Source organism: Suillus subalutaceus, assembly GCF_016647625.1.
Source record: "Suillus subalutaceus strain FC151 chromosome Unknown DFJ58scaffold_71, whole genome shotgun sequence".
Classification (NCBI taxonomy): Eukaryota; Fungi; Basidiomycota; class Agaricomycetes; order Boletales; family Suillaceae; genus Suillus; species Suillus subalutaceus.
In genome coordinates, this window is record NW_024540320.1 from 188,363 (window position 1) to 211,660 (window position 23,298).

The window sequence follows — 23,298 nt, forward strand, 5'->3', positions numbered from 1 at the left end:
CGGGTCTCGACAAACGAGGTATCTGACATCCAACAGACTTCCAATCATGTGGTATTTCATTGAAGCAATAGATGATAAGAGATAATAGATCTTTGAAAGCTCAGATCATCCAAGGCTGCCCTTATCTGACTCCTCTCAATCTCCACCCCCTTTAACACCAAAGTGCAGGACATTCAGGATTCAGCTTCTGATCTCACAAGATCAATTCAATCATGGATGTTCTTCCACTTCCGATGAGAAATAACCCTCTGCGCACTTGGCCCTGACTGTCACTCATTGTGCATTGTGATTATACGGAACAGAAATTCAATGCAGAGAAGACAGGAGGAGACCCAGTTATACCTTCTCCAACCTAGACACTGATCTGGTGATGGCTTGTGATCAATTGGTTGATCGGCTCATAAAGGCTATAAAAATCCCAGAGTGAGTCTTCCTGCAGATTCGGAAAATTCGTTTTATCAGTCAAATTGCTTCATATCACAGTTCAGATGCCGATTGATATTGCAAGATATAGCAAATTGATCTCCCCAAAGGACACGGGGCGTAATGAAGAGAGAGAGGAAAAGTTGCTGAGAGTGTCCCTCCTGGCCATGAGGGCCCAAAGTTGATCGACATACCCCGACAATTCTTGATGCATCCGGTGCCATCATCGCATGGTACCTCCCAGACGCCTTGACCGATGCCACCAGGTGTGTTTATATATATTGTGACTGGATGGATATTGAACATCAAATGGTACGTACAGAATGAAATTTGTGCGGCCTCGGATTTGCTAGCTCCCATGCTCGAACAAAGCATAAAGCTCGATGGGATTTGGCGGACTAATCAACAGTGGTTCACACCAAGCTCGGAAAATGATGTCCTAAACTCCCTGGATGCGTTAATTTATCTCCGGCATGGTTTCACCAGGGGCACGAGGTAGGATCTGATGAGATGGCGATCTCGGTAGTTAAACTCACCAATCCATAGAATCAGTCCGATCCAGAGGTATCTTCAATCAATTGAGGGACCATCCTCCGATAACAATCCTCAAAGCCATTGCGAGGCCAGCAGCCATTGCCACAGCGGCACTCAGGGTGATGCATCCTGAGCAGTACTGGGCAGGGTTGCAAGCCTTTGCGAGCCTCGGAGAAAGGCACGAAGCAAGTAACTGCCGAAGATGTCAGAGACTCTCCAGTACTGGGCAACGGTGTTTAAACAGCCTCACCAGTCATATGCAATTGGGAAACCCCGAATCATCGAGACCCCTCATCGATTTCCGAATGCTTCGATATTCTCACTAGCATGGGGAATTATTTCTAATGCTCGGATGAGTATGCCAAGCCTGCAGCTAGGAGTTAAGGTACGATCCGGGGTGCATGATTGCATTTTCGGGAAGGATTGTCAGACACGCGGTTCATGCAGTGGAAGGGGATCGGATTGCCTGGGCATGGTATATGAGGGATGCTGTTCATGTTTATGCTGGGATTCCAGTCGTGTGGATGGGCAAGGTTGGATTGGAAGAAGTAGAAAGGTAGTTACCCGTGTTAGTACCCACCTTCAAATACATGATACTAGATGTCAGGCACTCCATACTCAACATTCGGGTTCGGGTCTTGATAGTCGGGACTCGATATTCGATTTCACCGACTACCGAGTACCGGGGTTTCGGGTTTCGGTACACGGTACCTGGTACTCGGTGATTCAAGAAAACAACTCCCAAAATTGATGAGTGTCATGTTTTGAGTTTTGTTTCGATTTGTTTGGAGTGTCGAATCTCGGGCTTCGGGCTTCGTGTTTCGGGTCTCGATAATAGGGACTCGATACTCGATGGTCCGGCACTCACATCTCGGGCTTCGGGAGTCGATTGTCGGGACTCGGGTTTCAAGACTCGGTAGTTGGGACTCGATAGTGCGGATTCGGGTTTCAAGACTCAGTACCCGGTACTCGGGTTTTCGGTACTCGGTGATTCAAGAAAGTGTCGTGGTGTTTGGAGTTTTGATTTGTTTCGTGTCGAATCTCGGGCTTCGGGCTGCTTGGGTTTTGGGTCTCGATATTGGGGACTCGATACTCTGATGGTCGGCACTCAAATCTCGGGCTTCGGGAGTCGATTGTCAGGACTCGGGTTTCAAGACTCGATTGTCAGGACTCGATGGTTGGGACTCGATAGGTTGGGACTCGATAGTCGGGCTGTGGGACTCGATTGTGCAGGACTCGGTGGGGACTCAAAACTCGCAACTCATAGCAATGTTCGAGTTTCAAGTCTCGTCTCGAATCTTGGGCTTCGGGACTGGATATCTGGGACTCTATGTTTGGGACTCAATATTTGGAACTCAAGATATCTGGATCTCGATGCTCGATATTTGGTGTGCAGGACTCAGCATATAGCAATAGGTCAGATATTCGAAAGTCAGTATGTAATTTTCAGTACTTATTTCATCATGTACAGAATTTAGACATCAACATTCTGAACTGAAGGACTAGAACTACTCTGGTCCCCTTGGGTTCAATTTGGTTAGGACGGCGGTGTACATCTGAATCTCTGCCATCTTTTCACGGATGCCAGCTTGTTGATCCTCAATCACTGTCAGGAGGCGTTCCCTCATCCACCTCAGTGCCTTCAGCATTGCAAGCGAGCTTTCATCCACCTGCTCGGGAACAACAAGATGTTCGTCCTCAAAGCCAGACTAGAAAGGATTAGTCATCACTCAAGGAAAATTCTGTAAAAGTCTTACTAGCCAATGCTGGTAGTGACAGACACAATTAGCGAATACCTGATCCCATGGCCATAATTCGTTCGGGATGGCAGTTGATCCGGTCCACCATGGAGTACCATAGGTGGATACAATGCGGGAGGGATCCCCAGATCTGCAACGTCTTGAAACTGGCATAGGTGGGATGAAAAGATGTGGTCCGGAACCATGTTCCAGGTGAGCTCGGGAATCAACTGAAGAATATGAGCAACCAGGCTCGGAACAACCAAAATGATGTTCCTTGCAGCTGAGTACTGCAGGATGGGAGTCACAAAAGTCTGTTGGAAATGTCAGCATTGACCACCACAGTCATCAGCCTCTTACAGCTATCTCCCATTGCAGCCCGCTTTAAAGTGCGTGATCCGAGTAGCAGATGGCTTCCTGGGTGTGGGCAGCCTCCATCTGATATTGAGAGATGGACACTCGGATGCGAGATGCAGCCATTGACATTGTAGCTGCAATATCTGCCTGAGTGAGTGTGAGGGGTCGGAACCCATTGCCGGAAGTCTGAGAATTAGAAGGGGATGTTGGGGGAGTATGCAATACAGACATGGTTAATGCAGGATTATGAAGCTGGAAATGACAATGACAATGGCAGTTGGTTCGGAGGTCAAGATATGAGCCACTGGTTGATCATGATAAAAATTTTCAAACTCCGACATGGGTCGACCCGGCCATTCCAGGACTAAAATGTTTGGGTCAAAGTAGCTGTTTCATATCGTTGGCAAAAAATTTTCATTCATCTCGAGCATCTATAAACCCGGTCTTCAGGTCTTGAAATGCTGCCTGGGCATCCTGTGCCAGCAATGAATACATTTGGGATTGCCTTCCCGAGTAGCATGCATGACCCGGAAGTGTTTCACCAATGACTCGCGCATCCTGTCACCCCATTGGGTTGCTTTCCACAAGAAAAAGTTACATGTCCAATCCATCTCCAATTGGACCAACATCATTTCTTCCTTCCATCGATCCCGTAGTGCCTTTGCCCGGAGCCAATGAACTCAGTAAACTTCGGATGACTCCGTCAGCTGAGCGCGGGACACATCAAGCATTCCCGAACTCACATTCCTCATTCCACGAGTGATCGGGACCCCCAAGGTCGACTTCGACTGACCAGAACCAAGCGAGGGACTCGTTTTGCTGACCTTGGGCATTTGGATCGCCGACGGCAGTGCTAATTTTGAGTTGCTCTCAAAGCAGGGGTTGTATTTCTGGACCTGGTCTTGCCCTGGCTCCAGTTGCATCATTTGCTTCCTCGTCTTCGTGTATATACTGGCATGGAGGGACACTGCCTGCTGCACCGACGTCACCTGGGACCAAGCTCGAGTTTTCAGGGCCTGGGATTTGGCTTGCCTAACTGTTGTTCAAAACAAAATCGCCTTGTTGCACAAGTGAATTCGGAGGTTGTGAAGGGAGTCATTGGCCTGCCCTTCACAAAGAGACATCTCCAGCGGAATGAGATCGTCTGCCATACAGCGTCTGCATCGATCTACCCCAAGGTTTGATGGCAATGGGATTACAGTGAGCTCAGGGGAGTTTGCCCATGTGTCAGATGTCTCGGTGAAGTCTGCCAAGTCATCATCGAGATCATCAAGAATGTCCAAGTACAAGTCTTCAGGATCATCATCTGCATCAAATCCCTCTCCGAGATGCGTAATAGCAGACCGAGTGAATCCATCTATCTGGCCTTGGAGACGATCGCGTTGCCGGGCGATGTCTAACTTCTGTGTCTCGGTAGTTCTTCTACCAATTCTTCGGACCTCGATGAGCAATGCGATTTGAGCCTCTTCAATCGCCAACCCCATTGATATCCATGTCGCCACAGACCTGCGAGCAGGTGCTGCATTTCGGGCATTACCCTCCTCTAGTAGCCTAAGCTCGATCTCCTTTTTGCTCGGTGCTGAATGCAAAATTAAATCAGACTTTGATGGAGACAAGTCAACTAACCCTTCTTGATATTAATCTCATATACATCCATAGCCGCAGGATTATTTATTCTGCTGGACTGAGCGATCCTCTCGCTGGCTAGCCACTCTGTCTTTGAATCGCCGGGTGCTGCTTCATTGAGTATGTCGAAAGCCTTTTCACTTTAGGCAATGCCATTCTTCGCCTACTTGTATTTTTGGCAAAGGGTCCTTTTCATGCGGATCATCTTGCAGAAATTGGAATCATTCATCTGATAATCGAGACATTCCTTTCGATGCGGGGATGACATTCCCGAGCAGCAGGGGGAAATCAGGTTGAGACGTGACCATAGGGTCTCCATGATCTCTCCATCAATCCGACCGATGCCTTCAATAAAATTCGACGCATATCGGACATAGCAGCTGTCCTGATGTCCGTGGATGTGCCACAACCCGATTCCGGGAATGATGGTCAATTCCGGAATCATTTCGAGAAATCGGCTTCGATCCACCCGAACCCGAAAGTGCTTGTTGTATTGACAGTTGATATCATAGAAGGTGACCGCCCTGGTGATGCCTTCCATGTTGTGCCGGGCAGCCTCACAAAGGGCATAGTCCATGTTCATTTGTCTGCGAATGATGCATGGTTAACTCGTGAATATCGAATGGCTGGGTCGGCTTGCCTTTCGCCTTTCTGAAAATCTACCATTGAGTGAGGAACAAAGCAACCGTGTCTCACACAGGCTACTCCCCCGATACCCGTGGATTCCAGCTTGTGCCGAGCCGCATTTGCTTGATTTACTGCCTGGTGATTGTTGCAGCTTGATTTTTCTAAAGTGTTGGCAGCCTCTGCAAGATGCATTTTATACCTGTCCTTTCCCACCATAAATCCCAACCCATCTGACAGCCAAACTTCATCAAATGGCTTCATGGGATGCAGGTGTTCAGCTTTGAAATTTCTGTCCATAACAAATGACCGGGTGTATTTCCACCTTGGAGTTGTTATTATCGCTGAGGTGACTTCGGTATTGAGGAAGACTCACTCATCAAGTGATTCATCCCCTGAGAAGGACACATTAATCCCAGGCTGAGGACATGCCGGGCAAAATAATGCGAGATCTCCTGCATTCGGGCTGTCGGAACAATGGCCGAAGCCATGCCATTTCATCGTCTTCAACTGCCTCCACTGTCGGGCGACTCTCATGAGCTCTCGGTATCGGTCCTTGCCCCATGCCTTGTCAATATAATGTCCTTTAGATGAGAGAGACATGGCATTACCGGTACAAGGTGTGGAAACATCCTTGAGGTCATTCGCCGGAGCTTGCTGTAATAGTTCATCGCCGAGGTCCCACATTCAAGGTTGTCCAATAGAAAATCATCGAGAACCCTGAAGGTGAATAAAGTCTTCGGCTTGTTAAATGAAGCGGGGAAAAATCCATGTTGAAACATTTGAAGGTCTGGACTCATGGCATTTGGACAATTGCAGCATCAAACCCGGAGGCGATGAACTCTGGACTTGTCAATGATGACCATGGTGTTTTCCTTCGGCTGGAACTCGGGTCCCGACACAGATGGTAGATCTTCAGGCTCAAGCTGGTCTTCCAGTTCGTCTTCTTCGAACAAATCCCACCTATCTGTAAGTACCGGACATTGTTTGCCCTCATGACCGAGGTCCCGGTATGTTCAAGCATTATCAGGCGGCTGTAAAAAGAGTCATGGCTGAATTGTCCGATGATGAGTTGGAGAAGGCGAAAGACACGGCCGAAGAATGGTCCAGCAACTTTCCTCCTCCCGAGATACAAGCACAAGTGGCTCATAAGAAGGGACTGGTGTATATGGAGCACTTTTCGAAGGAGATGTGGAGGCAATGCGGGATGAGAGTGTTTGTGATGTCGGCATGGAAGAATGAACAGGGAGAGGTGCTGTTCGGGATGTAAGTCAATTTTGTCATCGCAGATCATCGCAGATCTTCGATCTCAATACATTTCATGCAGGCACGATGATAACGAGGCATTAGGAGATGGGGAAAGTTTCATGAAGACGAAGGACTGGGAGGACATCGAGCCAGTTTGGCAGGAGTATGCGCAGGAACAATTCGGTGAGTGTTTGATCTCTGGCTACTGGAATGAATTGGTTGATCTTTGTCATGATAGGTGCTGGGGCACGAGATGGTGGGCGACAGGTGAATGGAGGTCGAAAGAGAATCAGGAAGCCTGCTTTCGAACTCGAAATTGATGGGGATGGGATGCCGGTGCTTCCTGACATCACCGAGACAAAACTCGAGGAGAAGAAAGCCATCGTCAGAGCATTTCTCACATCGCACTATCGTGAGTCCGTCCTCGCAACACACGAACATTTGTTGAATGCATTTATACAGGTATCTGTTCTGGGATTGTCAAGGCAGTTGTGCCATGGAGTGCCATCGTACAAAGTCAGGATGACTTTGTGGCAAGAATGTATCTTCCGGCGGATGTGGACTTGAAGGAGCCTTCGAAGTTGCAACATTGGGACACGACCGCCTTACTGAATTTCTGGTATGCTCGGCAGGAGAAAGGCGAAGGTCCAACATTCCTGTTCAAAGCATGGAGGAACAGAGATGGGGACATGGTAGCCTCGGTTGTATCCGGAAATTCACCTTCTCATCGGACTCGTAATGCCAGACGAGTTATGATCCGAAGGCCTCGGAATTCATCGACCGAAACTGACAGTGATCCCGAGGCCAATCACGAGAGTGATCCAGAGAGCAATCCCGAGGACAACACTCATCACATGGAGGATGATGCTGATGATGACACAGAGGAAGGTAGATCCCCGCAAAAGAGACCCAGAACAGAGCCTGGTCCTTCGACAGCACATGAAGGGACAGGGGTCCCACATGCAATTCCAAAGCCTCGCCCGGTCAATGCAGGGAAGACTGGTGCACTGCTGACATTGCGAATGGGCGACCTCCTGACTGGGCTGACTGCGAGAGTCACTCGCAATGTTCAGGAGGATGGTGCAACAGAACGAGTCAATAGGTCGCCGGCGCTGAAGAACATGCGGGGAAGGAAAGCGGTGATTGAGCCATCGGCAAGGACAACCCGGAGTAAGTCAACACAGCAGCCATTGGACACAAGCACTCGAGTGACGAGAGCAAGGGGAAAGAAGTAATGGGCTGATACTACACTGCCTGCCATTACCTGCTTGTATTTACATGTCAATGTGTAACTTTCATATATCAGACCTAATATGATATGCAGAGTCCCCACTAGTCAATATCGATTATTGAGTCCCGACTATTGAGTCCCGACTATTGAGTCCAGACTATTGAGTCACAAACATTGAATCCCGACTATCGAACCTTGAGTCCCGAACCCCGAGATTTGTCAAACACCGAGTCCCGACTATTGAGCATCAAGTCCCGAGCATCGAACATCGAGTCCCGAAAATCGAGTGCCGAATGTTGAGTCCCGATTATCGACTCCCAAATATCAAATATCAAGTCCCGACTATCGAGTCCCGAGTGTTGAGTCCCAATTATCGAATCCCAACCATCGTGTATTGAGTCCCGTTCGACACCCGGGGACATGTATTGAAAAATTCGGTAGTGTACATGATGTGGGGATGTCAATGAAAATTCACAGGTTGCAATGCAGTAATTTACATGGTCAGTTGTTCTTCAAAGTGTTCAATCATGGAATCTACTACCCTGAGCATTTCAATGCTCATCTGTTCAACTCTTTGCAACCTCTGCAGGTCTGCATCAGCTTTTTTCAGTTTGTCGGATGTTTCTGCCCAAGCAGTTCGGAATGGACGCTCGGCCTCGATTAGTTGTTGGATGGAAGGGTCAGGAAGACCTCCAGTACGGCGTTTGTAATCATGGAGTTGATCTTGGATGGATTGGTCTTCCAGAAATATTAGCTCAAAGATAACTGCTCTGCTTTCAGATACTCACATTCTGGGTGTTGGTATTTTCCGAAAGGATGGAGCTCCCGGACCATCAACCATACATCCTCAATATTGAGCTCCGGCTGGTCTCCAGGGAGTTCGGTAGATGATTTGTCGGCTTGGGTGATAAGATCAGTCTCCATAATGGTCTAGAATGAATGGACCCACATGAAATAGACACCTCTGAGGTAGCCGGAGCAAAAGTGGGAGGATCAGCAGAGTCCAGCAACTCATCAACATCAATGACATCATCCTCAGGCCCGAGGTACAAGTCTGGATCAATGAGACAGCTGGCATCATCAGCTTGACCCGGATGTGATTGATCTTCAAGGGTGAAGTTAGCATGCATGGTGATCCCAGGTCATCAGTAATGTATAGTCATACCGGGTATTGCAGCCGACGCATCTGGGGGTCCAGATGACATAGAATCATATTCTATGTCATCATCCGGCCCGAGGTATAAGTCATCTAAGTCATCTAAGGGATACCCGGTGAATAGATAAGGCATGATAAGAATACAACATACCTAGTGATGCCCGGCCCATAGATGAGTCATCCACATCCATAGAATTATGGTCGGTCACCGGTGGGTCATTAAATCTAATGGCTGGATGGGAACTCATGTGTGGAGAATTGGTGGACTGATTGACTGATGATCTAAAAAACTTCGAAGTTCAACACAAAGCCGGCAATTGCCGAAAGTTGAACAATGACCAAACAAACACAAACAATAAACGATTTTGTGGATCGCCCATCAAATGTCTTGTTTGTTTGAAACTTCATCTTTCTGATAACTGATTTCAATCTGATTTCAAGATCTTTAAATCTCTCAACCCACTCATCATGTCCACTCCAGTTGACAACTCTTTGACCCATCTCAAGGCATCCGCTGCCCAGATCATGGCCATCATCAGTGCCGCCCGGCAGATTCCCCCGGGTCCCAGCCACTCGGCTTTGGGAAAACAGGTTGCTACACTTGTGGTATGTATTTTGTTTGGGTGCTTTTTCTTCTCTAACATCTTGGTAGTCTGATGTAGCCAAGGAGTATGGGTCCGGGGATGGTCCTATTCCCGGCCTCATCATTTCATGCTCCAAAGAGCTCCAGCGCATCCGCAACATGGTTCCCAAGGTCTGGCCAGACTGGCACTCCATCGGGTATGACGATCCTCGCATTCTTAGGCACCCTGGTACCCCAAGGTCCTCGCCTGGAACACCTTAGGCGACCAGACCTTCGATCTCCCAACTGCTGCCCCCCCATCCACAGGTCCGATTCCTGTCAATCTTCCCTCCCCAGCCATCCCTGCCGGCAATGTCGCCGGCCCTTCCACCAACCCCACCACCGAGTCCCGGGACAAGGGGAAAGGTAAGGCCGTCTTCGCTGACCCAGACCCCGAGGCAGAAGGGAGTAAGAAGAGGAAGTCCCCCTTGATTTCTGGACCCTCCTCCCAACCCCCGAAATCTGCGATGAAGAGTCACAAGCGTCAGAGGTCTGCTCGCGTCGTGAAGTCCAAGGCCATTGTGGAGTCGGAAGATGATGAAGACTCGGTTATGCAGGTATGTCTTCTTGTTCATTTTTTCATTGTCTCTCATTTTCGTGTAGCCACCTTTGGGTGGAGTGCCGGAGGTCGTCCTTCCCTGGCTCTCCACAATTGTCGCAAGGACGCCTGATTCACCTCGCTCGCCCCGGGTACCCAAGAAGAAGCCCTTTGGCCCTGCCACAGTAAGTGTCATTTATGCGTCCGGGACTCGGGTGTGTGCTTACATTATACCAGGTGATTGCTGGCAGTCACACAGCAGTTGTGGAGCCCTCCCAGCCCACTCCCGAACCTCCAGTGCAGGCACCCCCAGTCATCCCTGCAGTTGACATTCTCATTCCCGGACCAGTGAGTACTTTGAAATATCTCAAGTGTCCATACACAAATACAACCAACAGAACAACCCATGCTATGCTTGCCACAAGCACAACTGGCCTTGCGCAACTCGGCTGGACAAGAGGACCGGGGCTCCATGTATGTCATGCGTCTACTGCACAACAAAGAAGATCAAGTGCACCCCCGCGACTATGGGATCCCCGCCTCCTCGCGATCGTTCTTCCTCTACTACCCGGAAGACGAGGTCCAGAACACCATCCAGGGCTTCCTCCAAGACTCCCTCCAAGGCTCCCCCCGCATCCCAAACTCCCACCCCCTCCAAAGCTTCCCCTGCCTCCCAGTCCAGGGCCGGAACTCGCAGTCAGTCTCGTGGCCGGGCCGGAACTTCTGGTGTCACTGCTGTGACCACTCCCAAGACCCAGACGCGTGGTCGCAGCAAGACTATCACTGCCGTCAAGGCACCTGCACCTGCACCTGCACCTGCACCTGCACCAGCTCGTAAGTCACCCGAGTTTTTCATCACCGTCTGACCTTCATTTTCCCTTGTAGCCCTTCCGTCTTCCAGGTCGGCAGTCCCTGCTGCAGCACTTGGGGTGCCCATGCCAGATCTCCATGCCATGTCCATTGCAATTCGAGATGGCGCAGCTCGAATCGCTCTTCTGGAGGCTCGTGTGGCAGAGCAGGATGGTAAGATTGACACCCTGCAACGCCTTCATGAAGGCCTTAGGCGCGAAATCATCGACCGGCACCCCTCATTCCCACTTCCGGACACTCCTGCCCCTGCAACATCCTTGTTGCTTGATCAATCCGGCCCCCGCACCATGTCACCCCCCAGAATCCGCACTCCCTCCTCTGATTGATCTCAGTATGGAAACAATGGCTCCCACACCCGCAGCCCCGACATTCCTGGATGCCTCTGCCATCGAGGGTCTCCTGTTCGACTACAACCAAGTTGTTCATCCAGAGGATCCAGATGCATCCGGCGAAATTGTGGACCCAGGTGATCCAAGCAACCTTGTCCCAGAATATGACTCTTCCAGCAACATGGATGTTGAGGTGGAGGTGAAGGTTGAAGAGTCTTCTGTGGAGGTTGACATGGCTACATAATTGCATAGTGATAGATGTATATACAAGTTTTCAATGAATGTAACCTCTGCCAGTCCATTGATTGAGTCACTGAGTTCCGAGTCCCGAGTCCCGAGACCCGGAATTCGGCACTCGGCACTTGAGACGACAGATTTGAAACTTGAAACTTGAAACTCGAAAGCACTTGAATCTCGGGTCTCGGTACTCGGTATTCGGTACTCAACACGATGCTCGAAACTCGTAAAACTGTTTCGAATCACCGAGTACTGACTACCGAGTGCCGAGACTGTCATATACCATATATCCGGTTACAGATCCGATCCAGATCCGATGAACATATCCATCGTCCGGTCCACAGATCCGCCTTGATTCTTATTTCATTTCCTGTTCATATAACTCTAACTATCGTTCATCTCCTTTCGGTATTCCTGTACACCGGTATACCGGTTATCCTTTACTTCCGCTTTGCTTACTGATCCGCTATGCTTACTGATCCGCTACACTTACGAATCCGCTTTTACTTGTACTTCATTCCCGGTTCATGATTCGTGATCCATCCAACTTACCAATACGCTCCACTTAGACTTTGCTTATACTTTCGTACATAGCCTCGCACCTTTGCTTATTGATCATTCCGTTAGCTATCCGTAGTATATAAACCTTTGTATATGCGCTGTAGTAGATCAGTTCGAATATCATCTTAGATTGCACTCATTCCGTCTGGACTCTAAGTCCCCCCGTTATCCGTCCGGACTTGAGTACGCTACTCTTGTCTACTCCGAGACTTAGGATAGATTCCTATAGTCTACATATCCGCCTCTGTCTTCGGACAGTCCTCACCCGTTAGTTTCTAGTCCGGATCCGATCCGGATTAGCCGTTACTTTATACGTTCGATATCCGGAAGTCTTAACAGATCCATTGCAATACTTATCCGTTGCAATACAAGACTTATCCGTTACGATACTTATCCGTCTCACTAGACGCGATACTTTAGCTCTCTGAAATAAGGGGCAAGACTCGGGAAAGGGGCACAGCACACGAGCTGAGGCCGAAGCCCTTCGGATCCGATACTACTTGAGTACGGTCTTAACAGAGACCCGAGATGTACTCGGTAGTCAGTACTCGGTGATTCGAAACAGTTTTACGAGTTTTGAGCATCGTGTCGAGTACCGAATACCGAGTACCGAGACCCGAGATTCGGTACTCGGTACTCGGTAGTCAGTACTCAGTGATTCGAAACAGTTTTACGAGTTTCGAGCATTGTGTCGAGTACCGAATACCGAGTACCGAGACCCGAGATTCGGTACTTGGTACTTGGTATTCGGTAGTCAGTACTTTCGAGTTTCGAATTTTGAGTTTTGTTTCCAATCTTTTGTCTCGCATGCCGAGTGCCGAATTCCGGGTGTCGGGTGTCAGTACTCGGTTCTCAGTACTCGGTACTCGGTGATTCGAGTCTCGAGACTTGTGACTCGTGATTTACAAATCGACATTTGAAACTTGTGATTTCTGAGAACAATGTGTATTATCTTATGTATTTCTGTACTCATTTCACCGACTACCGAGTGCCGAATCTCGGGTCTCGGGTCTCGGTATTTCAAGACAACAAAAATGTATATCATCTTAAATTTGAATTTTCTTAACTCGAGCCTCGAAACTCGTAAAAATGTACAATACCTAGGCCTATCTGTCTATATGATATGTATCTGGGCCCACCCATCTATCTAATACATAATTCACCTCACCCTTGGCCCACCCGTCTATCTAATATTACCCGACGTCGGCCCACCCATCTATGTAGAATTCCCCACGTCGGCCCACCCGTCTATGTAATAAATAATTCCGCTCACCCTCGGCCCACCCGTCTATCTAATATTACCCGACGTCGGCCCACCCATCTATGTAGAATTCCCCACGTCAGCCCACCCGTCTATCTAATATGACCCCATGTCGGCCCACCCGTCTATGTAATAAATAATTCCACTCACCCTCGGCCCACCCGTCTATCTGATATTACCCCACGTCGGCCCACCCGTCTATGTAATAAATAATTCCGCTCACCCTCGGCCCACCCGTCTATCTGATATTACCCCACGTCGGCCCACCCGTCTATCTAATCAATAAATCACCTCACCCTCAGCCCACCCGTCTATCTAATATTACCCCACATCGGCCAACCCATCTATGTAATAAATAATTCCCCTCACCCTCGGCCCACCCGTCTATCTGATATTACCCCACGTCGGCCCACCCGTCTATCTAATAAATATTTCACCGCTCCCTCGGCCCATCCGTCTACAAAATAATACTGATACGTCGGCCCACCCGTCTATATAATACTATTTGCTATACATCTCTCCTCAGGTCTATAATATATGTCAATCCTACTCTACATATTACCCACATGGGCCCACCCATCTCCATAATAATATATCTCCCGGCCCATCCGCTATCGTCGATGATATATATAACATCAGCATAGATGGGCCCACCCGTCTCCATCGGAAATAATATGCCTCCCGGCCCACCCGTCAACATCGGGAATATACATAACATCGGCCCATAATCCGCTGGCCCGTATTACACGGGATATTATGTAGGTCGGGTGACCCGTATAATACGGGATTTGTCACTGAAGGGGCTCCAAAAGCATCGAACTTCTGATGCCAAAATTCACCCGGTATATAGTATTTTGCTCATATCTCACTCAAATCACATCCGTTTGAGATGATCTAAATTCTGACGGGCCCCTGAGAGCGAGGGCTATCTGGGTGTTAATACCCGAAAGCATCGGGGCACTTGGCACTCGGAACTCGGAACTCGAAACTCGGAACTTGGAACTCGACACTTAGTGCTCAGCACTTGGTAGTCAGTATATTTTATTTTGCACCTTTCCCAAGTACATACCCTTAATTTCAGAATGAAGTCCAGATGAAATCCAATGAAGTCTGAAGGACTTCCGGAGACTGGCTACTCTGATGGAGTGCTGGAGGACTTCTGGATGAGCACAGGAACCTTCCGGAGGAGTATAGAAACTTCTAGAGAAGTACAGGAAACTCTGGAGGAGTTTCACCTGCTGCATAGGGTCCGAAGATAAGACTTCTGAAGGTAAGCTTCCTAGATGGAAGCACATGGAGGAGAGACTGCAAGGGACAGAGTCCAAAGCAGGATCAGATAGGAGGAGTGGTCCAGAGGACAGGATGTCTGAAGGTTGCGCCATCTGAATGTTCAGATGTCCAAAGGTTACAATGTCCAAAGGTTTTGATATCCGAAGGGTAAGATGTCCGGAGATCCAAAGGTCCGGAGATCCAAAGGTCTGGAGGTCAGCAGGAGTGGACAGGATTATAGGACAGGAGAATAAAGGCTACCATGGACAAGGTCTGGAGTAGAAGCAAACAGAGGTAGGCTACACTTAGGTGGAGTCAGAGATAACAGGAAGTAGACAAAAGTCTTGGAAAGACAGGAAGTGCCAGAAAGGCAAAGGTCCAGCTTAAGGAATCAATCCTTAAGCTTGGATAGAGATGGAAGGACAAATCCAAAGGTTTGGAAGTCCAGCCTAAGGAATCCTTCAGGTTGGACTCGGATCTCGGTACACTTCACTTGATTTTTGATATCCAGGACTCCATAGTCGGAACTTGAGTCTTGAATCTTGGGTGTCGGGTGTCGGTTGTCGGTTGTCGGTTGTCGGGTGTTGGATGTTGGGTGTTGGGTGTTGGGTGTTGGGTGTTGGGTGTTGGGTGTTGGGTGTTGGGTGTTGGGTGTTGGGTGTTGGGTGTTGGGTCCTCGATGGTCGGGACTCAATATTTGGGACTCGTTGGTCGGGACTTGATACTCGATTGTTGGGATTCAATGGTCGGGCATTGGGTTTCAGGACTCAAATCTCGGGCTTTGGGACTCGGGTTTCAAGACTCGGTAGTCGGGACTCAATGGTCGATTGTCGGGATTTGATAGTCAGGGCTCGGATATTGGTACACTTCACTTGATTTTCGGTAGTTGGAACTTGGCATTTGGCATTTGGTAGGCTTGGATGATGTTGGCTTTCAAAGATCTATTATCATATATTGCTCAATGAAATACCAGACGATTGGAAGTGTGCTGGACATCACATATTTGTTTGTCGAGACCCAGGTCTCAGAACTCGGTACACTTCGCTCGAGTTTCCACTTCACCCCTTTGCAAGGATCTGTGCCATACTACATCATTAGATGACTTTGAATTATTACCTCCATGATATACAACTAGCTGAGCTCCATCATGTCTACAATTATCATTCTCCTGGGCCCACCCGTTTATATTATATACCCCTACGTCGGCCTACCCGTCTATGCAATATATGTCTACCATTGGCCCACCCGTATATAATAAATCTTTCACCGCTCCCTCGGCCCACTCGTCTACAAAATAATACCAATACGTCGGCCCACCCGTCTACAAAATAATATTAATTCGTCGGCCCACCCGTCTAATATGATATATATCTGGGCCCACCTGTCTATGTGATAACAAGCACCCTTGATATACCCGGCTATTTGATACATATCTACCTTGGTACACCCATCTACATAATATCCAACTACCTCGGCCGATCCGTCTATTGAAAATTCATGTCCATCGGCCCACCCATCTACTTTACATATTCCCCACCTGGGCCAACCCGTCTCCATCGGGAATAATAACACTCCCGGCCCATCTGTCACAGTCGAGGATATATCTACCCTCGGCCCATGGTCCGCTGGCCCTTATCATACGGGATATTATGCACGTCCGTCCACTCGTATAATACGGAGATATGTTACTGCAATATGTGCTTTCTCCTGCCGAGCATACCAGAAATTTAGTAAGGCGGTCGTGTCCCAATGTTGCAACTTCGAAGGCTCCTTCAAGTCCACATCCGCCGGAAGATACATTCTTGCCACAAAGTCATCCTGACTTTGTACGATGGCACTCCATGGCACAACTGCCTTGACAATCCCAGAACAGATACCTGTATAAATGCATTCAACAAATGTTCGTGTGTTGCGAGGACGGACTCACGATAGTGCGATGTGAGAAATGCTCTGACGATGGCTTTCTTCTCCTCGAGTTTCGTCTCGGTGATGTCAGGAAGCACCGGCATCCCATCCCCATCAATTTCGAGTTCGAAAGCAGGCTTCCTGATTCTCTTTCGACCTCCATTCACCTGTCGCCCACCATCTCGTGCCCCAGCACCTATCATGACAAAGATCAACCAATTCATTCCAGTAGCCAGAGATCAAACACTCACCGAATTGTTCCTGCGCATACTCCTGCCAAACTGGCTCGATGTCCTCCCAGTCCTTCGTCTTCATGAAACTTTCCCCATCTCCTAATGCCTCGTTATCATCGTGCCTGCATGAAATGTATTGAGATCGAAGATCTGCGATGATCTGCGATGACAAAATTGACTTACATCCCGAACAGCACCTCTCCCTGTTCATTCTTCCATGCCGACATCACAAACACTCTCATCCCGCATTGCCTCCACATCTCCTTCGAAAAGTGCTCCATATACACCAGTCCCTTCTTATGAGCCACTTGTGCTTGTATCTCGGGAGGAGGAAAGTTGCTGGACCATTCTTCGGCCGTGTCTTTCGCCTTCTCCAACTCATCATCGGACAATTCAGCCATGACTCTTTTTACAGCCGCCTGATAATGCTTGAACATACCGGGACCTCGGTCATGAGGGCAAACAATGTCCGGTACTTACAGATAGGTGGGATTTGTTCGAAGAAGACGAACTGGAAGACCAGCTTGAGCCTGAAGATCTACCATCTGTGTCGGGACCCGAGTTCCAGCCGAAGGAAAACACCATGGTCATCATTGACAAGTCCAGAGTTCATCGCCTCCGGGTTTGATGCTGCAATTGTCCAAATGCCATGAGTCCAGACCTTCAAATGTTTCAACATGGATTTTTCCCCGCTTCATTTAACAAGCCGAAGACTTTATTCACCTTCAGGGTTCTCGATGATTTTCTATTGGACAACCTTGAATGTGGGACCTCGGCGATGAACTATTACAGCAAGCTCCGGCGAATGACCTCAAGGATGTTTCCACACCTTGTACCGGTAATGCCATGTCTCTCTCATCTAAAGGACATTATATTGACAAGGCATGGGGCAAGGACCGATACCGAGAGCTCATGAGAGTCGCCCGACAGTGGAGGCAGTTGAAGACGATGAAATGGCATGGCTTCGGCCATTGTTCCGACAGCCCGAATGCAGGAGATCTCGCATTATTTTGCCCGGCATGTCCTCAGCCTGGGATTAATGTGTCCTTCTCAGGGGATGAATCACTTGATGAGTGAGTCTTCCTCAATACCGAAGTCACCTCAGCGATAATAACAACTCCAAGGTGGAAATACACCCGGTCATTTGTTATGGACAGAAATTTCAAAGCTGAACACCTGCATCCCATGAAGCCATTTGATGAAGTTTGGCTGTCAGATGGGTTGGGATTTATGGTGGGAAAGGACAGGTATAAAACGCATCTTGCAGAGGCTGCCAACACTTTAGAAAAATCAAGCTGCAACAATCACCGGGCAGTAAATCAAGCAAATGCGGCTCGGCACAAGCTGGAATCCACGGGTATCGGGGGAGTAGCCTGTGTGAGACACGGTTGCTTTGTTCCTCACTCAATGGTAGATTTTCAGAAAGGCGAAAGGCAAGCCGACCCAGCCATTCGATATTCACGAGTTAACCATGCATCATTCGCAGACAAATGAACATGGACTATGCCCTTTGTGAGGCTGCCCGGCACAACATGGAAGGCATCACCAGGGCGGTCACCTTCTATGATATCAACTGTCAATACAACAAGCACTTTCGGGTTCGGGTGGATCGAAGCCGATTTCTCGAAATGATTCCGGAATTGACCATCATTCCCGGAATCGGGTTGTGGCACATCCACGGACATCAGGACAGCTGCTATGTCCGATATGCGTCGAATTTTATTGAAGGCATCGGTCGGATTGATGGAGAGATCATGGAGACCCTATGGTCACGTCTCAACCTGATTTCCCCTGCTGCTCGGGGAATGTCATCCCCGCATCGAAAGGAATGTCTCGATTATCAGATGAATGATTCCAATTTCTGCAAGATGATCCGCATGAAAAGGACCCTTTGCCGAAAATACAAGTAGGCGAAGAATGGCATTGCCTAAAGTGAAAAGGCTTTCGACATACTCAATGAAGCAGCACCCGGCGATTCAAAGACAGAGTGGCTAGCCAGCGAGAGGATCGCTCAGTCCAGCAGAATAAATAATCCTGCGGCTATGGATGTATATGAGATTAATATCAAGAAGGGTTAGTTGACTTTGTCTCCATCAAAGTCTGATTTAATTTTGCATTCAGCACCGAGCAAAAAGGAGATCGAGCTTAGGCTACTAGAGGAGGGTAATGCCCGAAATGCAGCACCTGCTCGCAGGTCTGTGGCGACATGGATATCAATGGGGTTGGCGATTGAAGAGGCTCAAATCGCATTGCTCATCGAGGTCCGAAGAATTGGTAGAAGAACTACCGAGACACAGAAGTTAGACATCGCCCGGCAACGCGATCGTCTCCAAGGCCAGATAGATGGATTCACTCGGTCTGCTATTACGCATCTCGGAGAGGGATTTGATGCAGATGATGATCCTGAAGACTTGTACTTGGACATTCTTGATGATCTCGATGATGACTTGGCAGACTTCACCGAGACATCTGACACATGGGCAAACTCCCCTGAGCTCACTGTAATCCCATTGCCATCAAACCTTGGGGTAGATCGATGCAGACGCTGTATGGCAGACGATCTCATTCCGCTGGAGATGTCTCTTTGTGAAGGGCAGGCCAATGACTCCCTTCACAACCTCCGAATTCACTTGTGCAACAAGGCGATTTTGTTTTGAACAACAGTTAGGCAAGCCAAATCCCAGGCCCTGAAAACTCGAGCTTGGTCCCAGGTGACGTCGGTGCAGCAGGCAGTGTCCCTCCATGCCAGTATATACACGAAGACGAGGAAGCAAATGATGCAACTGGAGCCAGGGCAAGACCAGGTCCAGAAATACAAACCCCTGCTTTGAGAGCAACTCAAAATTAGCACTGCCGTCGGCGATCCAAATGCCCAAGGTCAGCAAAACGAGTCCCTCGCTTGGTTCTGGTCAGTCGAAGTCGACCTTGGGGGTCCCGATCACTCGTGGAATGAGGAATGTGAGTTCGGGAATGCTTGATGTGTCCCGCGCTCAGCTGACGGAGTCATCCGAAGTTTACCGAGTTCATTGGCTCCGGGCAAAGGCACTACGGGATCGATGGAAGGAAGAAATGATGTTGGTCCAATTGGAGATGGATTGGACATGTAACTTTTTCTTGTGGAAAGCAACCCAATGGGGTGACAGGATGCGCGAGTCATTGGTGAAACACCTTCCGGGTCATGCATGCTACTCGGGAAGGCAATCCCAAATGTATTCATTGCTGGCACAGGATGCCCAGGCAGCATTTCAAGACCTGAAGACCGGGTTTATAGATGCTCGAGATGAATGAAAATTTTTTGCCAACGATATGAAACAGCTACTTTGACCCAAACATTTTAGTCCCGGGAATTGGCCGGGTCGACCCATGTCGGAGTTTGAAAATTTTTATTGATCAACCAGTGGCTCATATCTTGACCTCCGAACCAACTGCCATTGTCATTGTCATTTCCAGCTTCATAATCCTGCATTAACCATGTCTGTATTGCATACTCCCCCAACATCCCCTTCTAATTCTCAGACTTCCGGCAATGGGTTCCGACCCCTCACACTCACTCAGGCAGATATTGCAGCTACAATGTCAATGGCTGCATCTTCGCATCCGAGCGTCCATCTCTCAATATCAGATGGAGGCTGCCCACACCCAGGAGCCATCTGCTACTCGGATCACGCACTTTAAAGCCGGGCTGCAATGGGAGATAGCTGTAAGAGGCTGATGACTGTGGTGGTCAATGCTGACATTTCCAACAGACTTTTGTGACTCCCATCCTGCAGTACTCAGCTGCAAGGAACATCATTTTGGTTGTTCCGAGCCTGGTTGCTCATATTCTTCAGTTGATTCCCGAGCTCACCTGGAACATGGTTCCGGACCACATCTTTTCATCCCACCTATGCCAGTTTCAAGACGTTGCAGATCTGGGGGATCCCTCCCGCATTGTATCCACCTATGGTACTCCATGGTGGACCGGATCAACTGCCATCCCGAACGAATTATGGCCATGGGATCAGGTATTCGCTAATTGTGTCTGTCACTACCAGCATTGGCTAGTAAGACTTTTACAGAATTTCCTTGAGTGATGACTAATCCTTTCTAGTCTGGCTTTGAGGACGAACATCTTGTTGTTCCCGAGCAGGTGGATGAAAGCTCGCTTGCAATGCTGAAGGCACTGAGGTGGATGAGGGAACGCCTCCTGACAGTGATTGAGGATCAACAAGCTGGCATCCGTGAAAAGATGGCAGAGATTCAGATGTACACCGCCGTCCTAACCAAATTGAACCCAAGGGGACCAGAGTAGTTCTAGTCCTTCAGTTCAGAATGTTGATGTCTAAATTCTGTACATGATGAAATAAGTACTGAAAATTACATACTGACTTTCGAATATCTGACCTATTGCTATATGCTGAGTCCTGCACACCAAATATCGAGCATCGAGATCCAGATATCTTGAGTTCCAAATATTGAGTCCCAAACATAGAGTCCCAGATATCCAGTCCCGAAGCCCAAGATTCGAGACGAGACTTGAAACTCGAACATTGCTATGAGTTGCGAGTTTTGAGTCCCCACCGAGTCCTCACAATCGAGTCCCACAGCCCGACTATCGAGTCCCGACTATCGAGTCCCAACCATCGAGTCCTGACAATCGAGTCTTGAAACCCGAGTCCTGACAATCGACTCCCGAAGCCCGAGATTTGAGTGCCGACCATCAAGTATCGAGTCCCCAATATCGAGACCCAAAACCCAAGCAGCCCGAAGCCCGAGATTCGACACGAAACAAATCAAAACTCCAAACACCACGACACTTTCTTGAATCACCGAGTACCGAAACCCGAGTACCGGGTACTGAGTCTTGAAACCCGAATCCGCACTATCGAGTCCCAACTACCGAGTCTTGAAACCCGAGTCCCGACAATCGACTCCCGAAGCCCGAGATGTGAGTGCTGACCATCGAGTATCGAGTCCCTATTATCGAGACCCAAAACACGAAGCCCGAAGCCCGAGATTCGACACTCCAAACAAATCGAAACAAAACTCAAAACATGACACTCATCAATTTTGGGAGTTGTTTTCTTGAATCACCGAGTACCAGGTACCGTGTACCGAAACCCAAAACCCGGTACTCGGTAGTCAGTGAAATCGAATATCGAGTCCCGACTATCAAGACCCGAAACCCGAATGTTGAGTATGGAGTGCCTGACATCTAGTATCATGTATTTGAAGGTGGGTACTAACACGGGTAACTACCTTTCTACTTCTTCCAATCCAACCTTGCCCATCCACACGATGGAATCCCAGCATAAACATGAACAGCATCCCTCATATACCATGCCCAGGCAATCCGATCCCCTTCCACTGCATGAACCGCGTGTCTGACAATCCTTCCCGAAAATGCAATCATGCACCCCGGATCGTACCTTAACTCCAGCTGCAGGCTTGGCATACTCATCCGAGCATTAGAATAATTCCCCATGCTAGTGAGAATATCGAAGCATTCGGAAATCGATGAGGGGTCTCGATGATTCGGGGTTTCCCAATTGCATATGACGGTGAGGCTGTTAAACACCGTTGCCCAGTACTGGAGAGTCTCTGACATCTTCGGCAGTTCCTTGCTTCGTGCCTTTTCTCCGAGGCTCGCAAAGGCTTGCAACCCTGCCCAGTACTGCTCAGGATGCATCACCCTGAGTGCCGCTGTGGCAATGGCTGCTGGCCTCGCAATGGCTTTGAGGATGTTCTCGGAGGATGGTCCCTTCAATGATGCAGATACCTCTGGATCGGACTGATTCTATGGGATTGGTGAGTTTAACTACCGAGATCGCCATCTCATCAGATCCTACCTCGTGCCCCTGGTGAAACCATGCCGGAGATAAATTAACGCATCCAGGAGTTAGGACATCATTTTCCGAGCTTGGTGTGAACCACTGTTGATTAGTCCGCCAAATCCCATCGAGCTTTATGCTTTGTTCGAGCATGGGAGCTAGCAAATCCGAGGCCGCCCAAATTTCATTCTGTACGTACCATTTGATGTTCAATATCCATCCAGTCACAATATATATAACACACCTGGGTGGCATCGGTCAAGGCGTCTGGGAGGTACCATGCGATGATGGCACCGGATGCATCAAGAATTGTCGCGGGTATGTCGATCAACTTTGTGCCCTCATGGCCAGGAGGACACCTCTCGAGCAACTTTTCCTCTCTCTCTTCATTACGCCCCGTGTCCTTTGGGGAGATCAATTTGCTATATCTTGCAATATCGATTGGCATCTGAACTGTGATGAAGCAATTTGACTGATAAAACGAATTTTCTGAATCTGCAGGAAGACTCACTGGGATTTTTATATGCCTTTATGAGCCGATCAACCAATCGATCACAAGCCATCACCAGATCAGTGTCTAGGTTTGGAGAAGGTATAACTGGGTCTCCTCCTGTCTTCTCTGCATTGAATTTCTGTTCCGTATAATCACATGCCACATGAGTGACAGTCAGGGCCCAAGTGCGCAAGAGGGTTATTTCATCATCGGAAGTGGAAGAAACATCCAT

At 48.7% G+C, this 23,298-nt stretch overlaps 6 protein-coding genes across 6 annotated transcripts; 3 read left to right on the forward strand and 3 right to left on the reverse strand.

Annotated features, from left to right (window-relative positions):
- Positions 1-1,337: 1,337 nt before the first annotated feature.
- DFJ58DRAFT_662177 (uncharacterized protein) lies at positions 1,338-1,517 on the forward strand (the record flags this gene model as incomplete). Its single annotated transcript, XM_041382284.1, has 1 exon — positions 1,338-1,517. A coding segment is annotated over one exon (180 nt), but the record flags the coding sequence as incomplete, so codon positions are not given.
- Positions 1,518-2,425: 908 nt separating this feature from the next.
- DFJ58DRAFT_888370 (uncharacterized protein) lies at positions 2,426-5,990 on the reverse strand (the record flags this gene model as incomplete). Its single annotated transcript, XM_041394691.1, has 10 exons — positions 2,426-2,666; positions 2,754-2,926; positions 3,547-3,712; positions 3,797-4,089; positions 4,168-4,632; positions 4,680-4,819; positions 4,847-5,266; positions 5,289-5,338; positions 5,376-5,595; positions 5,680-5,990. The coding sequence occupies 10 exons, from the start codon at positions 5,988-5,990 to the stop codon at positions 2,466-2,468; spliced, it is 2,439 nt and encodes an 812-aa protein (XP_041242676.1). The 3' UTR covers positions 2,426-2,465.
- A 308-nt stretch (positions 5,991-6,298) lies between these two features.
- On the forward strand, positions 6,299-7,698 carry DFJ58DRAFT_842512 (uncharacterized protein; the record flags this gene model as incomplete). Its single annotated transcript, XM_041392846.1, has 6 exons — positions 6,299-6,313; positions 6,334-6,569; positions 6,631-6,734; positions 6,790-6,963; positions 7,014-7,631; positions 7,670-7,698. 6 exons carry the CDS (start codon positions 6,299-6,301, stop codon positions 7,696-7,698), a joined length of 1,176 nt encoding a protein of 391 aa, XP_041242677.1.
- Positions 7,699-16,272: 8,574 nt separating this feature from the next.
- Positions 16,273-17,164, reverse strand: DFJ58DRAFT_729339 (uncharacterized protein; the record flags this gene model as incomplete). The annotated part of the gene is made up of 4 exons (XM_041385737.1): positions 16,273-16,502; positions 16,553-16,726; positions 16,782-16,885; positions 16,947-17,164. The coding sequence occupies 4 exons, from the start codon at positions 17,162-17,164 to the stop codon at positions 16,273-16,275; spliced, it is 726 nt and encodes a 241-aa protein (XP_041242678.1).
- A 361-nt stretch (positions 17,165-17,525) lies between these two features.
- DFJ58DRAFT_914749 (uncharacterized protein) lies at positions 17,526-21,094 on the forward strand (the record flags this gene model as incomplete). Its single annotated transcript, XM_041395403.1, has 12 exons — positions 17,526-17,836; positions 17,888-18,140; positions 18,178-18,227; positions 18,250-18,669; positions 18,697-18,836; positions 18,885-19,291; positions 19,432-19,567; positions 19,612-19,721; positions 19,758-20,026; positions 20,280-20,463; positions 20,510-20,806; positions 20,854-21,094. 12 exons carry the CDS (start codon positions 17,526-17,528, stop codon positions 21,052-21,054), a joined length of 2,778 nt encoding a protein of 925 aa, XP_041242679.1. The 3' UTR covers positions 21,055-21,094.
- Positions 21,095-21,568: 474 nt separating this feature from the next.
- Positions 21,569-23,298, reverse strand: DFJ58DRAFT_842515 (uncharacterized protein; the record flags this gene model as incomplete). The annotated part of the gene is made up of 7 exons (XM_041392847.1): positions 21,569-21,766; positions 21,851-21,950; positions 22,002-22,109; positions 22,172-22,539; positions 22,592-22,762; positions 22,818-23,026; positions 23,085-23,298. The coding sequence occupies 7 exons, from the start codon at positions 23,296-23,298 to the stop codon at positions 21,569-21,571; spliced, it is 1,368 nt and encodes a 455-aa protein (XP_041242680.1).